Source organism: Procambarus clarkii, chromosome 25, assembly GCF_040958095.1.
Source record: "Procambarus clarkii isolate CNS0578487 chromosome 25, FALCON_Pclarkii_2.0, whole genome shotgun sequence".
Lineage (NCBI taxonomy): Eukaryota > Metazoa > Arthropoda > Malacostraca > Decapoda > Cambaridae > Procambarus > Procambarus clarkii.
The window spans coordinates 9,169,889-9,188,184 of NC_091174.1; the positions used below are offsets into that span (position 1 = coordinate 9,169,889).

Sequence of the window (18,296 nt, forward strand, 5' to 3'; positions counted from 1 at the left end):
TGACTGAATTCTGAAAAGCTTATTCATGTTGACTCATGCACTCATACCCTTTCCTGTCTTGATCTTTTTCTGCTCTTCTATTTATGTAGACCTGGCATTGAGGGTTCTTGACCTCCGTAAGTGACTCATCTATATTCCCCATCCTCCTATAACCTTTTCTTTCCACCATCCTCTTTCATTTCCTATGTGGCAGTTTGATAAGGCTGACTGGAATCTTTACACTCCCCATGTTACTCTCCCTTAAGCCCTCCTTTTTCACGACACCTTTTCAACACTGCCCTTCATTCTGTTTCTTGCTATACCTCCAGTGGCACATGGAAGTGGAAGAATCCCTAATGGAATTCCTGTGCTCGGGCTGTATGCTATAAGTGTGTGGTCTGGAAAAAAGACACTGATTCATTTATTTTGTTTTTGAAGGGGAGTGTGGTGGTCCATAGGACCATTTGTATGACTAAGCAAGTCAGAAATCTTATATTTCCTTTATTATGGTTAACACCCCTCTCCCTCAGATCTGGAAGAAAATCCATAAGATTGTGGGTAAATTTGTTCCAGACATCTCGCCTGTCCATCTCAATAATTTTGTTGTGGCAGATCCAGTGTTAGTCGTGAATGAACTGGGTTCACACTTTTCAACAGTTAGCTTTGGTTCTTGTCTTCCTCCTACTTTCTTTACTCGATCTCTCCTCTTAGACTTTGACACACACTGCTTCCCTATAACAATCTCTCCTCTTTCAGAACTCTTAGTCTGCCTTGATCCTCTGCAGTTCTACAATGGCAGGCTCAGATGGCATTCATTAAGAGCTGCTCCATCTCCCTCGGTGCACTTTTCAGTATTTGCAGAGTATCTATAACTATTTGGGAAACATCAGTCCCTGAGGACTGGCACGAGGTGGTTCTTCCTGTTCGGAAACCTACTTTTCGAGGGAATTTTCTCTTAATTTCCACCTCATTGCCCTAACGAGTTGCATTTGCAAACTTCTTAAGTGTGTGGGGTCAATGTACGTCTAACAAGGTTCTTTGAATAGTATCGGCACCTCTCCCCCCTTAAACTTTAGCTTCGCAAGTATTTGCGGCATGGCCGTTTTAGTGGACTTTTAAGATGGGACATTCGTACTACCTTTGCTGCAAATACCTCTGTTGCAATTCTTTTTGACTTTGGGAAGGCTTACGATTACATCTGGAGATACAGTACAGTACAGTACAACATCTTGTCCACCACCTACCACTAACTGGCGGTGGAAAATGACTCTGGTGAGGTTACATGATCAATATTGATCATGCACGTTTAACTCTCAAGCACCTAATGGAGCACTTCCCTGCTCCTTGACCAAACTGCATTGTCCCTCTTAGTGTCATGCATGTCCTTGTTGAATATCCTGATTTCCAGGATGTATCTTGCTGCCCGCCTGTCCCTCTATAGACTCCTTGGTGAATTCGATACCTTTGATATCACTCGCTTTATGCAATTTTGTTCTCATATTGGCATCCTTAGTGACATTTAGCACCTTTCAAATCTCCTGCAACTTTGATGGTGTTTAGTCTCCCTTGCTTGGTACCTTCTTTCAATAATTACTTGGTTGCCTCTTGGCATTCATAGTGCACCATGTAATACGTCTCCCTCTGGCACCTTGTCATGTGCAGACGATGAGTCACAATAACATGGCTGAAGATATGATGGCCAAACCACACACCAGAAAGATGAGACAATGACGACAACATTTCTGTCGGTCCATCCTAGACCATTATCAAGTCGATTGTGATGGGAGTGAGGATTGATTGATTGATGAAGATTAAGCCACCCAAGAGGTGACACGGGCATGAATAGCCCACAAGTGGTGGCCCTTTTGGAGCCATTACCAGTATCAAGAGCTGATACTAGAGATCTGTGGAGGTGCAACTGCACCCTGCGTGACGGGAGATGTCTCCCGTGTGGGAGCGAGGGAGGCACAGGCATTAAGTAAGGCAAGAGTGTAGTGAGGAACAAATAAAAGGAGGCAATTCCTAGAAAGTAAGAGCAAGGTGAAAGGTAAGAACAAGAATGGTACAGATGAGATGGGTACCATCCCATACCACATGTACCATTGTTCTTGTTCTTACCTTTTGCCTTGCTCTTACCTGCTCACCTCACCTCACTCTTGCCTTACTTAATGCCTGTGCCTCCCTCGCTCCCACACGGGAGACATCTCCCGTCACACAGGGTGCAGTTGCACCTCCACAGATCTCTAGTATCAGCTCTTAATACTGGTAATGGCTCCAAAAGGGCCACCACTTGTGGGCTATTCATGCCCGTGCCACCTCTTGGGTGGCTTAATCTTCATCAATCAATCAATCCTCACTCCAGGCTCATTATCGCCCATGTTACATGGACATTTCATCAAGTAGCTAAATCTAAAAATAACCACAACGATCTCGCTACCATCACAATTGACTTGATAATGGTCTAGGACAGACTGAAATGTTGTAGTCTCCTCATCTTCTGGTGTGTGGTTTGGTCGTCATCTTGTCATGTTTTATCACAGTCAACAGTGGTGTTGGTTGCAAGTGCCATAAAAACAATACTAAGGAACTAAGCAAAGAAACCATTGCTCAGATCATTGCTGTAAAGAAAGCAGGCCACCAAAGTAATGAAACAAGTGGATTGTTAGATGTTGCCAAGTCGACACGAGTAAGTAGTGTACACATTTGAGGGGAAACAGGTAACATGCCAACATGTTACCCTCGTGTCGTTCCGTCCTTGCTCCCGTGGAGGATCCCCCTTCCTAAATTTTGTAAAACCTTGACCCACGTAATTAAAACTTTTACCTCTCCTACAGTTCTGAAATCCCCTTTCCTTGAACACTTTTCTTCACACTCCTGCTCTATTTCCACCTTCACCGATGAGTCTAAGTCTGCAGACTGTGTAGGCTGCAAACTTAGACTCTACTTGTGTAGTAGACACGCCTATATGTGTCGCCTGCCTCCGGAGACTAGCATCTTCATAGCAGAACTTTATGTTATTTTGTATGCTCTTCATCAACTGCTTTCTCGCTGTCACTCATCCTTTGTTGTAGTTGACTCTCGTAGTGCCCTCATGACTCTGGAGTCCTGTAATCCAGTTCATCCGGTGGTAGTCAAGATTCAACATTGGCTGTTTATCTCCAGTAGATTTAAGAGAGTGGAGTTTTGCTGGGTTCCCAGCCATACTGATGTGTCCTTAAATGAGCATGCGGATGCTGGTGCTAGGGAAGCTATCCGCACTTGTCCGATCTCCCATAAAGGTATTCCTTTTTCCGACTTTTATCCAGTTAGTCATTCTTCCATCCTTGCCCATTGGCAGGGTTGTTGGTTTTCTGTTACTGGTAACAAACTGCGTGCTCTTATTAAGAGTAGTGTATCTCCATGGCCTTCCTCCTACCACTGTAACAGGCGGTGGGAAATGGCTCTGGTGAGGTTACCTATTGGCCATTCACGTTTAACTCGCGGGCACTTAATGGAGCCTGCTCCTTATTGTCCAAACTGCATTGTCCCTCTTACGGTTGTGCATATCCTTGTTGAATATTCTGACTAACAGGACGAACATGTGTTTTCCCTCCTGACCATCCCTTTCGGTCACTTGTCCCTCGATAGAATTCTTGGTGAATTGGATACTTTTGACATCATTTGCCTTGTGCATTTCTGTTCTCATAGTTTTTTAGTTTAGTTCATTTATTATGCACCCCATACCTATCTTGTGGGCAGTAGTGGAAAGGGTTACAGAGGCACATAATGGGCTCGGACTGAACGCCACAAGTCATTTAGTTAAGCAAGTTACAATCTTGATGAGCTATTTACAAAATTCAGTATAAGTCATCACATCAATAATGGGTTCAAGATTGACCACAAGTACAGTTTCTAAATTAAGCAACTGACATATGTGGAGAGCTAGTGTCACAATTGATAGGTTTGTCCTGCACACCGCCCCCCATCCAGTGGGCAGCGGTGGATAGGTCACAATCACTCGGTTACTACTTACAGTTAGCAAACTGGGGATATTTGGCTAAAATTTCTGGTAGATCATTTTGAATGAAATATTTACACATCATTGGAACATTGGTTATAGAATTGTCTCTAAATTCACGTATCTTTTCACACTCCATCACATTGTGACGGAGGGTGTGCGAATAATTTTGTTGACAGTTTACATTTGGTCAGGTCTACATTGGCAGATAATAAGAATTCCCAGAGATACTTGTAACCGAATCTAAGCCGAGCAGTAGTTCTCACATTGGCCTCCTTAGTGATATTTAGCGCCCTATGATTATTCAGCACTTTTGATGGTGCTACATAGCCTTCCCGGCTTGGTGCCTTCTTTTGATAATTACTTATTTCAGGTGTGCGAGTTCTTTTTCCTGTTGCAGTGACCCTCGCCTTGTTGCCAGTGAATCTTCCCATGGTGATAATAGTTACTTGAACAAATTTGTATTATTAAATTCCCACAAATATAGAAGACGACTAGTTTTCATAAAGATGTGCAGAAAGTACCTATTTGAATATATAGTGCCTACTTGAATAGGTAGTACCTATTTGAATAGGTACTACCTATTTGAATAGGTAGTACCTATTCAAATAGGTACTACCTATTTGAATAGGTAGTACCCATCCAAATAGGTATAACAAATTTGCAATAATCAAGTCCAACAAATGTGGAAGACAGTAATTTTCATAAGGATAGAAAAAGTACCTATTTGAATAGGTAGGACCTATTTGGATAGGTAGGACCTATTTGAATAGGTAGGACCTATTTGAATAGGTAGGACCTATTTGAATAGGTAGGACCTATTTGAATAGGTAGGACCTATTTGAATAGGTAGTACCCATCCAAATAGGTATAACAAATTTGCAATAATCAAGTCCAACAAATGTGGAAGACAGTAATTTTCATAAGGATAGAAAAAGTACCTATTTGAATAGGTAGGACCTATTTGAATAGGTAGGACCTATTTGAATAGGTAGTACCCATCCAAATAGGTATAATATGTTAAAATTTACAAAAATCAAGTCAAACAAATGTGGAAGACATTAATTTTCATAAGGATAGAAAAAGTACCTATTTGAATAGGTATAAAGTACCTATTTGAATAGGTAGGACCTATTTGAATAGGTAGTACCTATTTGAATAGGTAATGCCTATCCAAATAGGTAAAATATTCTTAAATTTGCAATAATCAAGTCCAACAAATGTGGAAGACAGTAATTTTCATAAGGATAAAAAAGTACCTATTTGAATAGGTATAAAGTACCTATTCGAATAGGTAGTACCTATTCAAATAGGTAGTACCTATTTGAATAGGTAGTACCCATCCAAATAGGTATAACAAATTTGCAATAATCAAGTCCAACAAATGTGGAAGACTAATTTTCATTCAGATAGAAAAGTACCTATTTGAATAGGTATAAAGTATCCATTTGAATAGATAGTACCCATCTAAATAGGTATATGTTCAAATTTGCAATAATAATGTCCAACAAATGTGGAAGACATTAATTTTCATAAGGATAGAAAAGTACGTATTTGAGTAGGTATAATGTACCTATTTGAACAGGTATAAAGTACCTATTTGAATTGGTAAAACCTATTTGAATGGGTAAATGTACACATTAGTAATAGATTTCCACAGATGTAGAAGACGGTAACTAGTTTTCATAAGAATATATAGAAAAGTACCTATCTAAATAGGTAGATAGTACTTATTTGAATACGTATAAAGTACCCATTTAAATAGGTAAAATTGGTACACGTAAAAAGGAGATGGTATCTAGTTTTCATAAGACTATGTAAATAAGTACCTATTTGGATAGAAAGTTTTTGAATAGGTTTTTGAAAAAAGTTTTGATATTTGAATAGGCACATATATTAGACAGTAACTAGTTTAATAAGGATAGATAGAACAGTACCTACTCAAATAAGTTGAAAAGGACCAATTTGAATAGGTAGAAATACTGTATACCTATCTGAATAAAATAGATACTATTTTAATAAGTAGAAAAGGCACATCTAGATGACAATAATTTGTTTTCATATGAAAAGGTAGAAACATACCTATCTGAAAAGGTACTCATCTGAATAGGTAAAAAGGTATCTAGTTTTCATAAGACTATGTAAATAAGTAAATAAGTAAATAAGTATCCGAATGGGTAGAAAGCAAGTAATTATCAAAAGAAGGCACCAAGCCGGGGAGGCTATGTAGCACCGTCAAAAGTGCGGGATATTCAAAAAGCGCTAAAGATTACTAAGGATGCCAATACGAGAACACAAGCGCCTAAGGTGAACAACATCAAAGGCATCCGATTCACCAAGGATGCTATTGAGAGACAGGTGACCGCGAGGAACAGTCGGTAAGCAAGACACGCACATCTTGGAAGTCAGCATATTCAACAAGGATATGCACGACCGTAAGAGGGACAATGCAATTCGGACATTAAGAAGCAGGGCGGCGCTCCTTTAAGTGCCTGTGAGTTAAACGGGTATCGTCAATACGTAACCTATGGAATGGGTAGAAAGGTACCTATCTTGAGAGGTTATCTCGATGATTTCGGGTCTTTAGGCCTGGTCGAGGACCAGGCCTCCACTCCCAGGAAGCAGCCCGTGACAGCTGACTAACTCGGAGGTACCTATTTTATTGCTAGGTAACAGGGGCCTAGGGTAAAAGAAACTCTGCCCATTGTTTCTCGCCGGTGCCCGGGATCGAACCCGGGACCACAGGATCCGTGTCCAGCGTGCTGCCACTCGGCAGACCGGCTCCCATCGCTCGGCCGACCGACTCCCCATAAACTGTCATCACCTATCTGTATGGGTAGAAAGGTATTTATTTGAATAGGTAGGAAAACACATATTCTAAGGTCTATAATGCCTGAACTTCTTGTAGAGAACCAGACACACGAGACACAGCACCTGGTACTGTTCTGGACTGTATCCAACTGTTTCAGGGTCCCTGGGAAAGGTTCCAGTACAAATGTAATGGATCTTCCTCCCCCAACAATAAAGAACAAAAAATTCTTTCACACACACACACACACACACACACTCCACTGCTATCACTGGCACTCCACCAATATCAGTAGCACTTTGGAGTTACCCGGTTAGGCCTTGCCCCTTGTTATCTGTAGAGGGACACACACACACACACACACACACATCACTCCACTTGCTGTCATGTACCATGTCCATCAACATTGATGGTGTATCATTCCCCTCTCTGATGCGGTGCTCACGTGATCTTTTCCACACACACTTGGTTTCTTCCCTTCTTAATTAGTACTCAACTTTGAGAAACAATCGGGTTTTTATTACTCTCATTATATCTACAGACTCACAGAAGTAAGAAAAACTTCTAAGTTAGAAAATAGAACATTTAATAAACAATTTTGACCTATTTGTGACAACGGAAATGGAGTGGGAGTGTGAAGAAAAGTGTGCAAGCAAAAGGAGTTTCAGAACTGTAGCAGGGGTAAAAGCTTTAGTCATGTGGGTCAAGGTTTTACAAAACTTAGAAAGGGAGACGGTTCATATGGGCAAGGATGGAACGACACGAGGAGAAACTTTGGTAACATGAACCGAAAGAGAACCTTGCAAGCAAGATGATCGTACAGGAAGAGGTAGATGGTGAAAGGGAACAGGTTCCACAGGATGGGTAAAGGTCAAAGTACGACATAAGCAAGAGTGAGGGTGTTGTAAGGACCGTGCAGACAGGATGCCAGTTTCAACATACAAGCCTAGGATAGGAGTCAAACAAAAGGCCCCAGAGCTGAAGCGTAACCCAGTATGGTGAAGAGCATCAAGACGGCAAAGAGTAGGAGGAGAAATGTCATTCTCGACTCATGTACCAGTACGGGTGGGTTTGAAAATGACAAAGGTATCCACCAAATCAACTACGTGTTTATGGATTTATACATTATCAAGACTTGTAGAATTAACATGAGTGAGATCAAAATACTTAATCAACGTAGCAGGACCAAACAAAGCTTGGAATGTATTAGAACTGGAAGGAATCGTGTGAGTGTAGAGATGACAGCGCTGAGCACCCCCAGTAAGAGGATGGGGGTGGGGTAAAAGATGCAATTGTTAGAAAAGATGGAGCCACTCAGGTAATGAGGTGGTCACCACTGGGGGCTTGGGGCTCAACCCCGCCACATATGTGGGAGGGAAGCAGTCAGGAGAGTCAGAGAAGCAGCTTGGTCTGGGCCTAATGTAGCGGGGACTACAGAGCCCGGCCTTCCTTCACAGTCCAACTCAGGTGCCTGGTCACCCACCCCATGAGCCTGGGTAAGAGAAGTCATTTCGTTTTCCATGTATCAATCATTTTAAAAAGTCTCAGGCCCTGGAACCAAGGGATACCACCTACCAGGGCAGCCAGGGAGACCGAGCACAGGCCAGTGCAGGAAGGGATACATCGTCCCCAGCAGTGCTTCCCCTTTTTAACAGGGGAGTCCTACTGTCTCGTCCATTCTCCCACACTAGTGCAAAGACCCCATTCTTCCTCAAGTTCCTGCCTGGACACTCGGCCATCCAAGGGCAGTTTCTCCAGCAGGAGATCCACTGACTCACAAGACCCCTACGTGCATGTTCTTTAGAAGCATCAACCTGGTTGTCTCGGGAATATTTCAAGGTCTCAACATTCATTGGAGAGTACCCCAAGTGCTACAGCAAGGTTAGACCAACAACCAGACCGATGTTTCTGTGATAATGTGTTAACACCGTTTTCCTTTCAAAAATGCGTACAATACTTACTCGTGTTGACTTGGCTAAACCCAACGATTCACTTATTTCCTTACATTGGTGGCCTACTTCCTTTAAAGCAATGATCTGAGCAATAGTTTCATTGCTTACTTCTTTGGCATATGCCATAAACACAATACCACCAACACTTAACTGCGATGAAACGTGGCAAGGTGCCAGACGAAGACGTACAACTCATCCACTCACCATGAATGCCCGAGGAACAACTAAGCCTCCCAGCTGTGAGCCTCAAGGAGCTAAATTATATAAAACTAAACTAGTGTACTCTGATAGCATGTCCCTTCAATAATTGCTGGGTACCGGCCCTGTACCAATATCTTCAAAATAGTTTGCCTGTGTAGTATTTTCAAGGTTTAAAAAAAATCTATATATGACTCGTACAATGTTATATCCCCAAAATTTGTATAATAGTTTATCTACATACATTAATCAATTATAGCATTGCTCATTTAATCTATATGAAAAACAAAATTTATCATAACCAAGTATTGGTAGCTTAAAGGCTATATAATGGATACATTAAAAGTATGGACTGAGACAAAATAAGACACCGTTCTTCTTAAAATAATTGAAAGCAACTTGTCAAAGCAAAGATGTCATGTTCTACCACTGCAGAACATCCTATTCAAGAAAATCTGCTTGAACATCACTCATTCCATGCACATCTATATTATACAGTGTTTTAGTTATATATACACTTGCATCATTTTTTTTACACTGTTCACACAGTTGAAATATTTATTATTTTAATTTGAATAATAAATGTAAGCAATAGAGGCTATGAACAAAATTAATACCATACCTCACTTAGGGCTATAAAGAAAATGCATCATTTATACCCTTTCTGGGGAGTGAATCAACAATTGTGTAACAGTTGAATTTTTACAAGTCGCTTGGCTAATACTCCATTTTTATTACAAGCAATAAATGGTTAGTATTCTGACAACTAATGACTTGAGGGAAACATCAAGCAAGTGTTACAACTGTAATATAATATGCAGTTAGTCAAAGGAAATAAGTTCTGCTTGTTGGTCTTGTGGTGTAGGTGGATTGTTGGGCGGTTGTGGCATTTGTGGGGCGCCACTACTCATATCATCCTGCACACCAGCAACTGGACCAGGAGTTTGCATTGTAGGTTGACTAGGCATCTGAGGGGGAACCATACCTGGACCAGGCTGCCCCGAGCTACCATGCTGAGGTTGATAACTAGGAACACCACCACCCACATTTGGTAATTGACTGGCAAGTCCTGAAAAGAAAATGTGCTAATATTTTAATACCATAAGACATGGCTGAATTACAAGCACTGGAATGGAGCTTAAATATGAAAAGGAGTTAGGAAACTTAGGAAAGCACTTAGGAAAGGAGTAACAAAAATTATTGTACAATTTAAAGCAACCAAATCCTCAAATTCCACTATATTGTAGAGAGCAATGACCCACTTGTTTATAAGATCTTTCTCCGATTTTAATTTGTATTCTTTATCATATTTGTATTTCATGTTATTGTCATAGCTTTACTACCGAGCCAATCAAGCAAATACAAAGCTTCATGTATTGTAGGTTCTATAGAAACTTTGTACTTGCAGAGATTCCTGCAGAAAATGACCATCTAAATAAAGTAGCCTTGAAGCCTCGAGTACTTTTTCTAAGAATCTACTTGCTATAAAAGCTGAGAATATGTACTACTGGAATACAAGTCTGCACCATATTCACCTTATTTGCCTCATGTCACACAATAAAAATGAAATCCAGTGAAATCAAATTAAAGCAAAATTAAATCCTATGACAATATTTATCATATTATGCTTAAACTTAACAGATGATCTTAAGACACTAAAGAATTACATCACAAAATGACTTAGCAGAATAGCAGCTCGCCCAATTAAACCTCTTAAAGATGACCCAAGGATTCAACAAAGATGCCTATCCTTTTGCTACAAATTTCAACATTTTTGTGAGAAAATGTAATGTCTATGAATGAAGGTGAAGAAAAAACCAATATATATGCAAGTGTATAAAAAGCCAAATTTTGGGATTTTGGTTTTGGATATAACCAAGAAAAGTTGTAAGTTACATCCAAACTTTTGGTTTTTAATACACTTACACATATACTATATTGGGTCTTTCCTTCACCTTCAATTCAAGCACTACAGCATTGTAGTAAGTTTCGCCACAACTATGATTATTATTTTTTTCAAGTTACCTTGCATATTATATGGAGAAAACTCTGGTGGTGGTTGGTAACCTGGCTGTGGGGGAGCAGGTCCCGGCTGAACAGGCATAACACATCCAGGAGGACGTTGATACTGGGGTTGGCCAGGGGGAGACTGGAAAGGTGCTCCACCTTGTGGTATTCCTCCCTGTGGGACACCACCCTCAGGCTGTGGTGGGTACATGTGTCCTGGCATAGGGCCTGGTGCACCTGGGTATGCAGGATACACTACAGGATACATACCCCCTGGTGCACCAATTACTGCCCCTTTGTTAAAGATTTCACGTTCACTCTCTGCCATGCGGTGAAGGGCCAGTTGACGCTGATATTCAAGATACTCTTGCTTCTTCTTCCTCATTATTTCAAGCTTCTGCATCATCTGTATTTGTCTGAAATACAACAATAATAAGATATGGATGGACCAATGCTTACAATTTTTCTTCATTTAGGCAAAGCCAGCAATGAACACCAGGGACTTATTTTTTCAATAAATTCCACATGTCCATATCTAAGTTTCTTGCATTAACATGCCACTTAATTTTCTACCAAGGATTATACTTACAACGTCTTGGCAGGCAGCTACCCTCCTTATTCACGAGCCTCCCAAAACCTTCCTTATTCATGAGCCTCCCAAAACCCTCCTTATTCATGAGCCACCCAAAACATCACTAAATCCCATGGGATGCATGTTTCCATTTCAATTTTGCTTTGCTATAAAATTACCTCACTGCTAGCAAGTGATCAAGTGGTTCAATTAAACTAAATTTGCTTACAATAATATTCATACCCATTTACCTTATGCGTTCCTGCTCCTCCCTTTCACGTCTTACACGATCTCGGTGTTCTTCCCGCAGAGCTTCTAAGGCTGCTCTAGCATCACGCACTTGTGATATTTTATCTTGCAAGCGTTCAAAATTCACTGGGGGGGAAAGGGGATTTAATCGTTTTAAATCTTACAGCACTGCCAGACATGATCTTACCAAAGTCCAGAATTTACCACTACCATGCAATATTTGTTTTAAAAAATCTATATAAAGGTTACTCAGTAGTTTGGATCCCTATACAGTACTTCAAATCTTGGGGGAAATCTGTACAAGACCTCATCCAGTCCATGTACTAGCATACTACAAGTAATGTCTTTACTACAAAAGATGTTAACAATTGGCTTCCAAGATTTTTTCACAATATGGCCAGAGGTCTAGTGGGGAATGACAACCACAGTTTTCCCTAATATGACCAGAGATCTAGTGGGACAATAAGTGGGACAGTTCAGACAATAACTGAACTGGAACTCACCTCTTTTATCATCCTGCTGGTGTATGTATTTCAAAAGCTGGGCATGCATAGCTGTAATATTCATAAACAGAGTTTGAACTGAAGTGTCATTAGCTATGGGTCTGCCTCGGCTCTGGTTACTCTTCATTCGGTTGACAAATATTTCTAGCTGAGTACGTAGAGTCGACACAAACTCGTCCACTTCCTCAGTTTCCCCATTTTGGTAGTGTTCCATCATCCTGATTGGCTCTAGTTTGGATGGTGAGAGCAGAATCTTGTTACCAGAGTTGGGGGCTGATGGATGAGTTGGGGAAAGTGTACGGCCTGAATCCACCACCTGCTGTGAATGTTTTTGCTGCTGGTGCTGCTGCTGATGCTGCTGCTGTTGGTGCTGCTGCTGCTCCCAGTAGGTTCGGTTCAGGTAACTATTAGGGGTGTAAATGGCATGCCTTCAGTGAATCTTTTAAAGATTAGACTTACACAAAATTCATAATTAGCAATGATGTCAGTCGTAGTATGGACGGTCGACATGACAGAATAAGAACCAACCTAATTTGTCTAACTGACTACTGGCCAGAGGTCTAGTGTAGAATGACAACCATAGTTTTCCTCAATATGGCCAGAGAATACAGTGGGGAACCAAATATATACTCTATACAGAATAAATATAAATATAGTTTTGTATGGGGCAGTGGAAGGAAAGATGGTGGTGAACAAGAGGGTAATAGAAGGGTTAAAGCATGCACCATTATCCTACAGTACAGTACTTTAATTGAATTTCTAACGAGTGACAAGAAATTAATATAAAAATAAGTAATTTTTGTCAACTCTAGTATTAGCTAAATGGCAAGTACATCAATTCACCTTTGCAAAATGTATATTTTTTACAAATCTGAATACAAATTTTCATATACAGAATCAGTACTGTACAGTGTTATATGGCATTTGAAGTGTTAATAGACATGCATGTTTGATTAATATATCTGAAATATTCCTAGAGGCTAATAACATGGGCAACCATGATACCTGCCTGATGGGGTTCTTGGAGGTCTACTACTCCCCAAGCCAGGCCTGAGGCCAGGCTTGACTTGTGAGAGTTTGGTCCACCAGGCTAATGCTTGGAGCAGCCCACAGGCCTACATATCCACCACAGCCCAGTTTGTCCGGCACTTCTTTTAGAACCACCATAAAATTACACGATATACAACACTAACCGTGCAAGTTCTGGATCCATGTCTTCCTTTTCGTGGACAGTTTGTGGTGCCGGGGAAGCTGGAGTGGGCGATGGTTGACGCCAATTACCCCCCAACAAATTGGAGGTGGCACGAAGCTTCTGAAAAATCACACATTGTACAGTACTTTTCAGAAGAGTATATACTAGTATATTGTGGGGTTACATAATAAAATATGACTTCTCAGTATGCTTAACTATGGAACTTTAAAAAGTTTTCTGAACAAATTCCACTTCTAAACATGATCTGCTTGTCCCAACTACACATAAAGAAAGCATGTCAAGCATCCCCTGTGTAAAATATCAGGAAAAAATATGTAAACCAGCAGTAACTTGTAATTATACCCAAGACATTTGCTAAAAGCACTTTCCTAAATACTGGTATAGCAAAGAGTTTTCAACTACATTTAGCTAAAATAAGGTTAATAAGTTTATGCATTCTCTAATTCAAATTTCATTACCACCAAAAGTTCCCTTCTGCAACTGGAGTGAAAGTGTTATTGAAAAAGATCAAAAGCCCTTCCTGTTTTCATTATTTACTATTATTATTAAAGTCATATACCATTCTAGTTTGATTTCAATAATTGTAGTCATCATTAATGTATAAATAAGTCTTATTAATGTATAAATACTTAGTATACAGTGGAGCTGGTGTATACCCCCAACACAACCAGGGCCGCCACCACCCCCCACCCAACAACCAGGGCCACCACCCCCTCACCCAGGGCCACCACCCCCTCACCCAACACAACCAGGGCCACCACCCCCTCACCCAACACAACCAGGGCCACCACCCCCTCACCCAACACAACCAGGGCCACCACCCCCTCACCCAACACAACCAGGGCCACCACCCCCTCACAACCAGGGCCACCACCCCCTCACCCAACACAACCAGGGCCACCACCCCCTCATCCAACACAACCAGGGCCACCCCCCCCCCACCCAACACAACCAGGGCCACCCCCCCCCACCCAACACAACCAGGGCCACCACCCTCACCCAACACAACCAGGGCCACCACCCTCACTCAACACAACCAGGGCCACAACTCACCAAAACCTATACTGTACCTCTACATACCTATATTGTACTGTACATATATAAATAAATAAATAAAAACATTAGATATGGAGAAAAGTAACATTTCACTCCATGTCTATTCCACATGTTTAATTTTAATATCCAATAGTATGTAAATAATACACATCCAGGTTATTCTTTATTGTGTTGACACTTTTGCAATTCAACAAATGAGAACTTCTGAAATTGGAAAATTTGCAGTCAGGTTAATCACCAACGAGTTTGGCCAGCACTAGATGGGCCAGATGAACGGAGTACAGTAGTGGCAAACAAGAAGATTCGCTGAAGCTCATTTTATGTTTGTTAAAACCGAATATATTAATAATTCATCGTGTCGAGGGACAGGAAGCCAGAGTGTAGTCACACACGTTTGGCTTATATCAAGGTCCTCCCCCCCCCCACCCAGGACGAATTACTGACCCCACCCAGGATGCACCCTACAAGCTGATTAACTCCAGAGTACCTTCTCACTGGGCTAGGTGAACAAAGGCACTAGGTGAAAGGAAATGTGCCCAACCATTTCTGTCCCGCCCAGGATTTGAACCCAGAATTCTTGATTGTGTGTCGAGAACGAACCCAACTGTTACCAGGACCCTATATTGGACCCTATATATTGTTATGGCAAGATGTATTAGCTTAAGTTATGCTGTATTGGGTTTGCATTGGGTTGGGTTGGGTAGCTTTCGAACTCTGGGTGAATCGTCTTGTGTACAATGTGATTTGTATCCAGATGGACAGCCTCCACCATTAACTACGGGAGACCTTGATAGACTCAAGCCTAACAGCACCAGTACTTTCTTAAGGGCATTATTTAGGTTAAAGCAAGGAATGTTGAAAACTAAACCCAATTCCCAAGTGACTGAACTGAGGACATGAGCAGGCCACCTTACTGTGAGCCAGGCACTAAGGAACACCTAAGGAGAGAGCACCGTACCGCCTAAGATGACCCATTAACCCAACTCCCTTCAAAACTCTCAAACAAAAACTTCCAACAAAAATCCACCGCTTAAAATACTTTACCCCAAACTCACTTATGGCGATAATCTTGCACATGTGCCTTCATAGTGCCACAAGTAACTTGAGGAGTAGTGTGGAGACAATTGTCTTGAGACGGCGTGAGACGCACCACCACTGTAAACAATGCTGCCTTCACAAGGCCACATTTGCCAGAGTATAATTGTACACCTTCTGGCTCAATTCACCTCCATAGTGGCCAGGGTGCAGGCTCGGGGGCCATGCTGCTGCTGCAAGGTTTACCTGCTGCTGCAAGGTGTGTGGAGGAGCTGGCTGGTGCTGACTCAAGACAGTCACAGTACTACGGTGGTAATCGCTAAATTAAAACCCGGTCAACCGCGCGTCTGATAGTGAGTCACGTGACCGTCTTGGCCCACGTACACACACATGCACACACCTGACGTACACACGTGCTCATGTACACCACTATATTAACATGCATTTATATACACCAATAATTATGATAGTACATGTCATTGCAGCATGGCAAGACATTGTTCATAAGGCAGCTAAACACACACACACTTCACAGTGTTTCATCATCACTTGTAATGCTTCTCTACAAGTCCACACCATTATTAATATATTATTACAATTATTTATTATTATTATTGTGACCCTGGAGGTGAAAGCTGAGCACACGCACCCAATGGACCCAAACTGCCCCAAAAGAATTATGTTATTGCCATTCCAAGAATTTCTAAATAAGATTACACCACTGGTGAAGTCTTAAGACAATATGTTGGTTAATATAGATCAGCTTTATATTTAGAGTTTGTTAGTTTAGCCCTTATAGGTCGGTTATTATGGGCCAAAATGCCCGTGGGTGAGGTGGGACCCACCCAAAGGGGGAGGAGGGGGTACGTAGCGGGCCCGTCAACTGTCAATATTTGATCACCCATAAAAGGTTACTATTGCTCAACCAGTTACTGTCTCTTAACATGTACAGTGAACCAGGGCCACCACCCTCGCCCAACACAACCAGGGCCACCACCCTCGCCCAACACAACCAGGGCCACCACCCTCGCCCAACACAACCAGGGCCACCACCCTCGCCCAACACAACCAGGGCCACCACCCTCGCCCAACACAACCAAGGCCACCACCCTCGCCCAACACAACCAGGGCCACCACCCTCGCCCAACACAACCAAGGCCACCACCCTCGCCCAACACAACCAGGGCCACCACCCTCGCCCAACACAACCAGGGCCACCACCCTCGCCCAACACAACCAGGGCCACCACCCCCCACCCAACACAACCAGGGCCACCACCCCCCACCCAACACAACCAGGTCCACCACCCCCCACCCAACACAACCAGGTCCACCACCCCCCACCCAACACAACCAGGGCCACCACCCCCCACCCAACACAACCAGGGCCACCACCCCCCACCCAACACAACCAGGGCCACCACCCCCCACCCAACACAACCAAGGCCACCACCCCCCACCCAACACAACCAGGGCCACCACCCCCCACCCAACACAACCAGGGCCACCATCACCACCCAACACAACCAGGGCCACCACCCCCCACCCAGCACAACCAGGGCCACCACCCCCCACCCAACACAACCAGGGCCACCACCCCCCACCCAACACAACCAGGGCCACTACCACCCACCCAGCACAACCAGGGCCACCATCACCCACCCAACACAACCAGGGCCACCATCACCACCCAACACAACCAGAGCCACCCCCCACCCAACACAACCAGGGCCACTACCACCACCCAACACAACCAGGGCCACCACCACCCACCCAACACAACCAGGGCCACCACCACCCACCCAACACAACCAGGGCCACTACCACCACCCAACACAACCAGGGCCACCACCCCCCACCCAACACAACCAGGGCCACCATCACCACCCAACACAACCAGAGCCACCCCCCACCCAACACAACCAGGGCCACCACCCCCCACCCAACAACCAGGGCCACCACCCCCTCACCCAACACAACCAGGGCCACCACCCCCTCACCCAACACAACCAGGGCCACCACCCCCTCACCCAACACAACCAGGGCCACCACCCCCTCACCCAACACAACCAGGGCCACCACCCCCTCACCCAACACAACCAGGGCCACCACCCCCTCACCCAACACAACCAGGGCCACCACCCCCTCACCCAACACAACCAGGGCCACCACCCCCTCACCCAACACAACCAGGGCCACCACCCCCCACCCAACACAACCAGGGCCACCACCACCACCCAGCACAACCAGGGCCACCACCCCCCACCCAACACAACCAGGGCCACCACCACCACAACCAAGGCCACCATCCCCCACCCAGCACAACCAGGGCCACCACCCCCCACCCAACACAACCAGGGCCACCATCACCACCCAACACAACCAGGGCCACCACCCCCTCACCCAACACAACCAGGGCCACCACCCCCTCACCCAACACAACCAGGGCCACCACCCCCCACCCAACACAACCAGGGCCACCATCACCACCCAACACAACCAGGGCCACCACCCCCCACCCAACACAACCAGGGCCACCACCCCCCACCCAACACAACCAGGTCCACCACCACCACCCCCCACCCAGCACAACCAGGGCCACCACCCCCCACCCAGCACAACCAGGGCCACCACCCCCCACCCAACACAACCAGGGCCACCACCCCCACCCAGCACAACCAGGGCCACCACCCCCCACCCAGCACAACCAGGGCCACCACCCCCCACC

The 18,296-nt window shown here is 43.8% G+C and overlaps 1 protein-coding gene across 2 annotated transcripts in view; it reads right to left on the reverse strand.

The window, feature by feature from the left end:
- Positions 1 to 9,124: 9,124 nt before the first annotated feature.
- Hrs (Hepatocyte growth factor regulated tyrosine kinase substrate) overlaps positions 9,125 to 18,296 on the reverse strand; it is a 28,015-nt gene continuing 18,843 nt past the window's right edge. For both annotated transcript variants that reach the window (XM_045739651.2, XM_045739650.2), the window contains 5 exons: positions 13,459 to 13,577; positions 12,266 to 12,669; positions 11,765 to 11,888; positions 10,961 to 11,358; positions 9,125 to 10,004 (listed from right to left, as the gene is read on the reverse strand). In XM_045739651.2, coding sequence (XP_045595607.2) covers positions 9,757 to 10,004; positions 10,961 to 11,358; positions 11,765 to 11,888; positions 12,266 to 12,669; positions 13,459 to 13,577 — 1,293 coding nt within the window. In that variant the 3' untranslated portion in view covers positions 9,125 to 9,756. The remainder of the gene's footprint in view (positions 10,005 to 10,960; positions 11,359 to 11,764; positions 11,889 to 12,265; positions 12,670 to 13,458; positions 13,578 to 18,296) is intronic.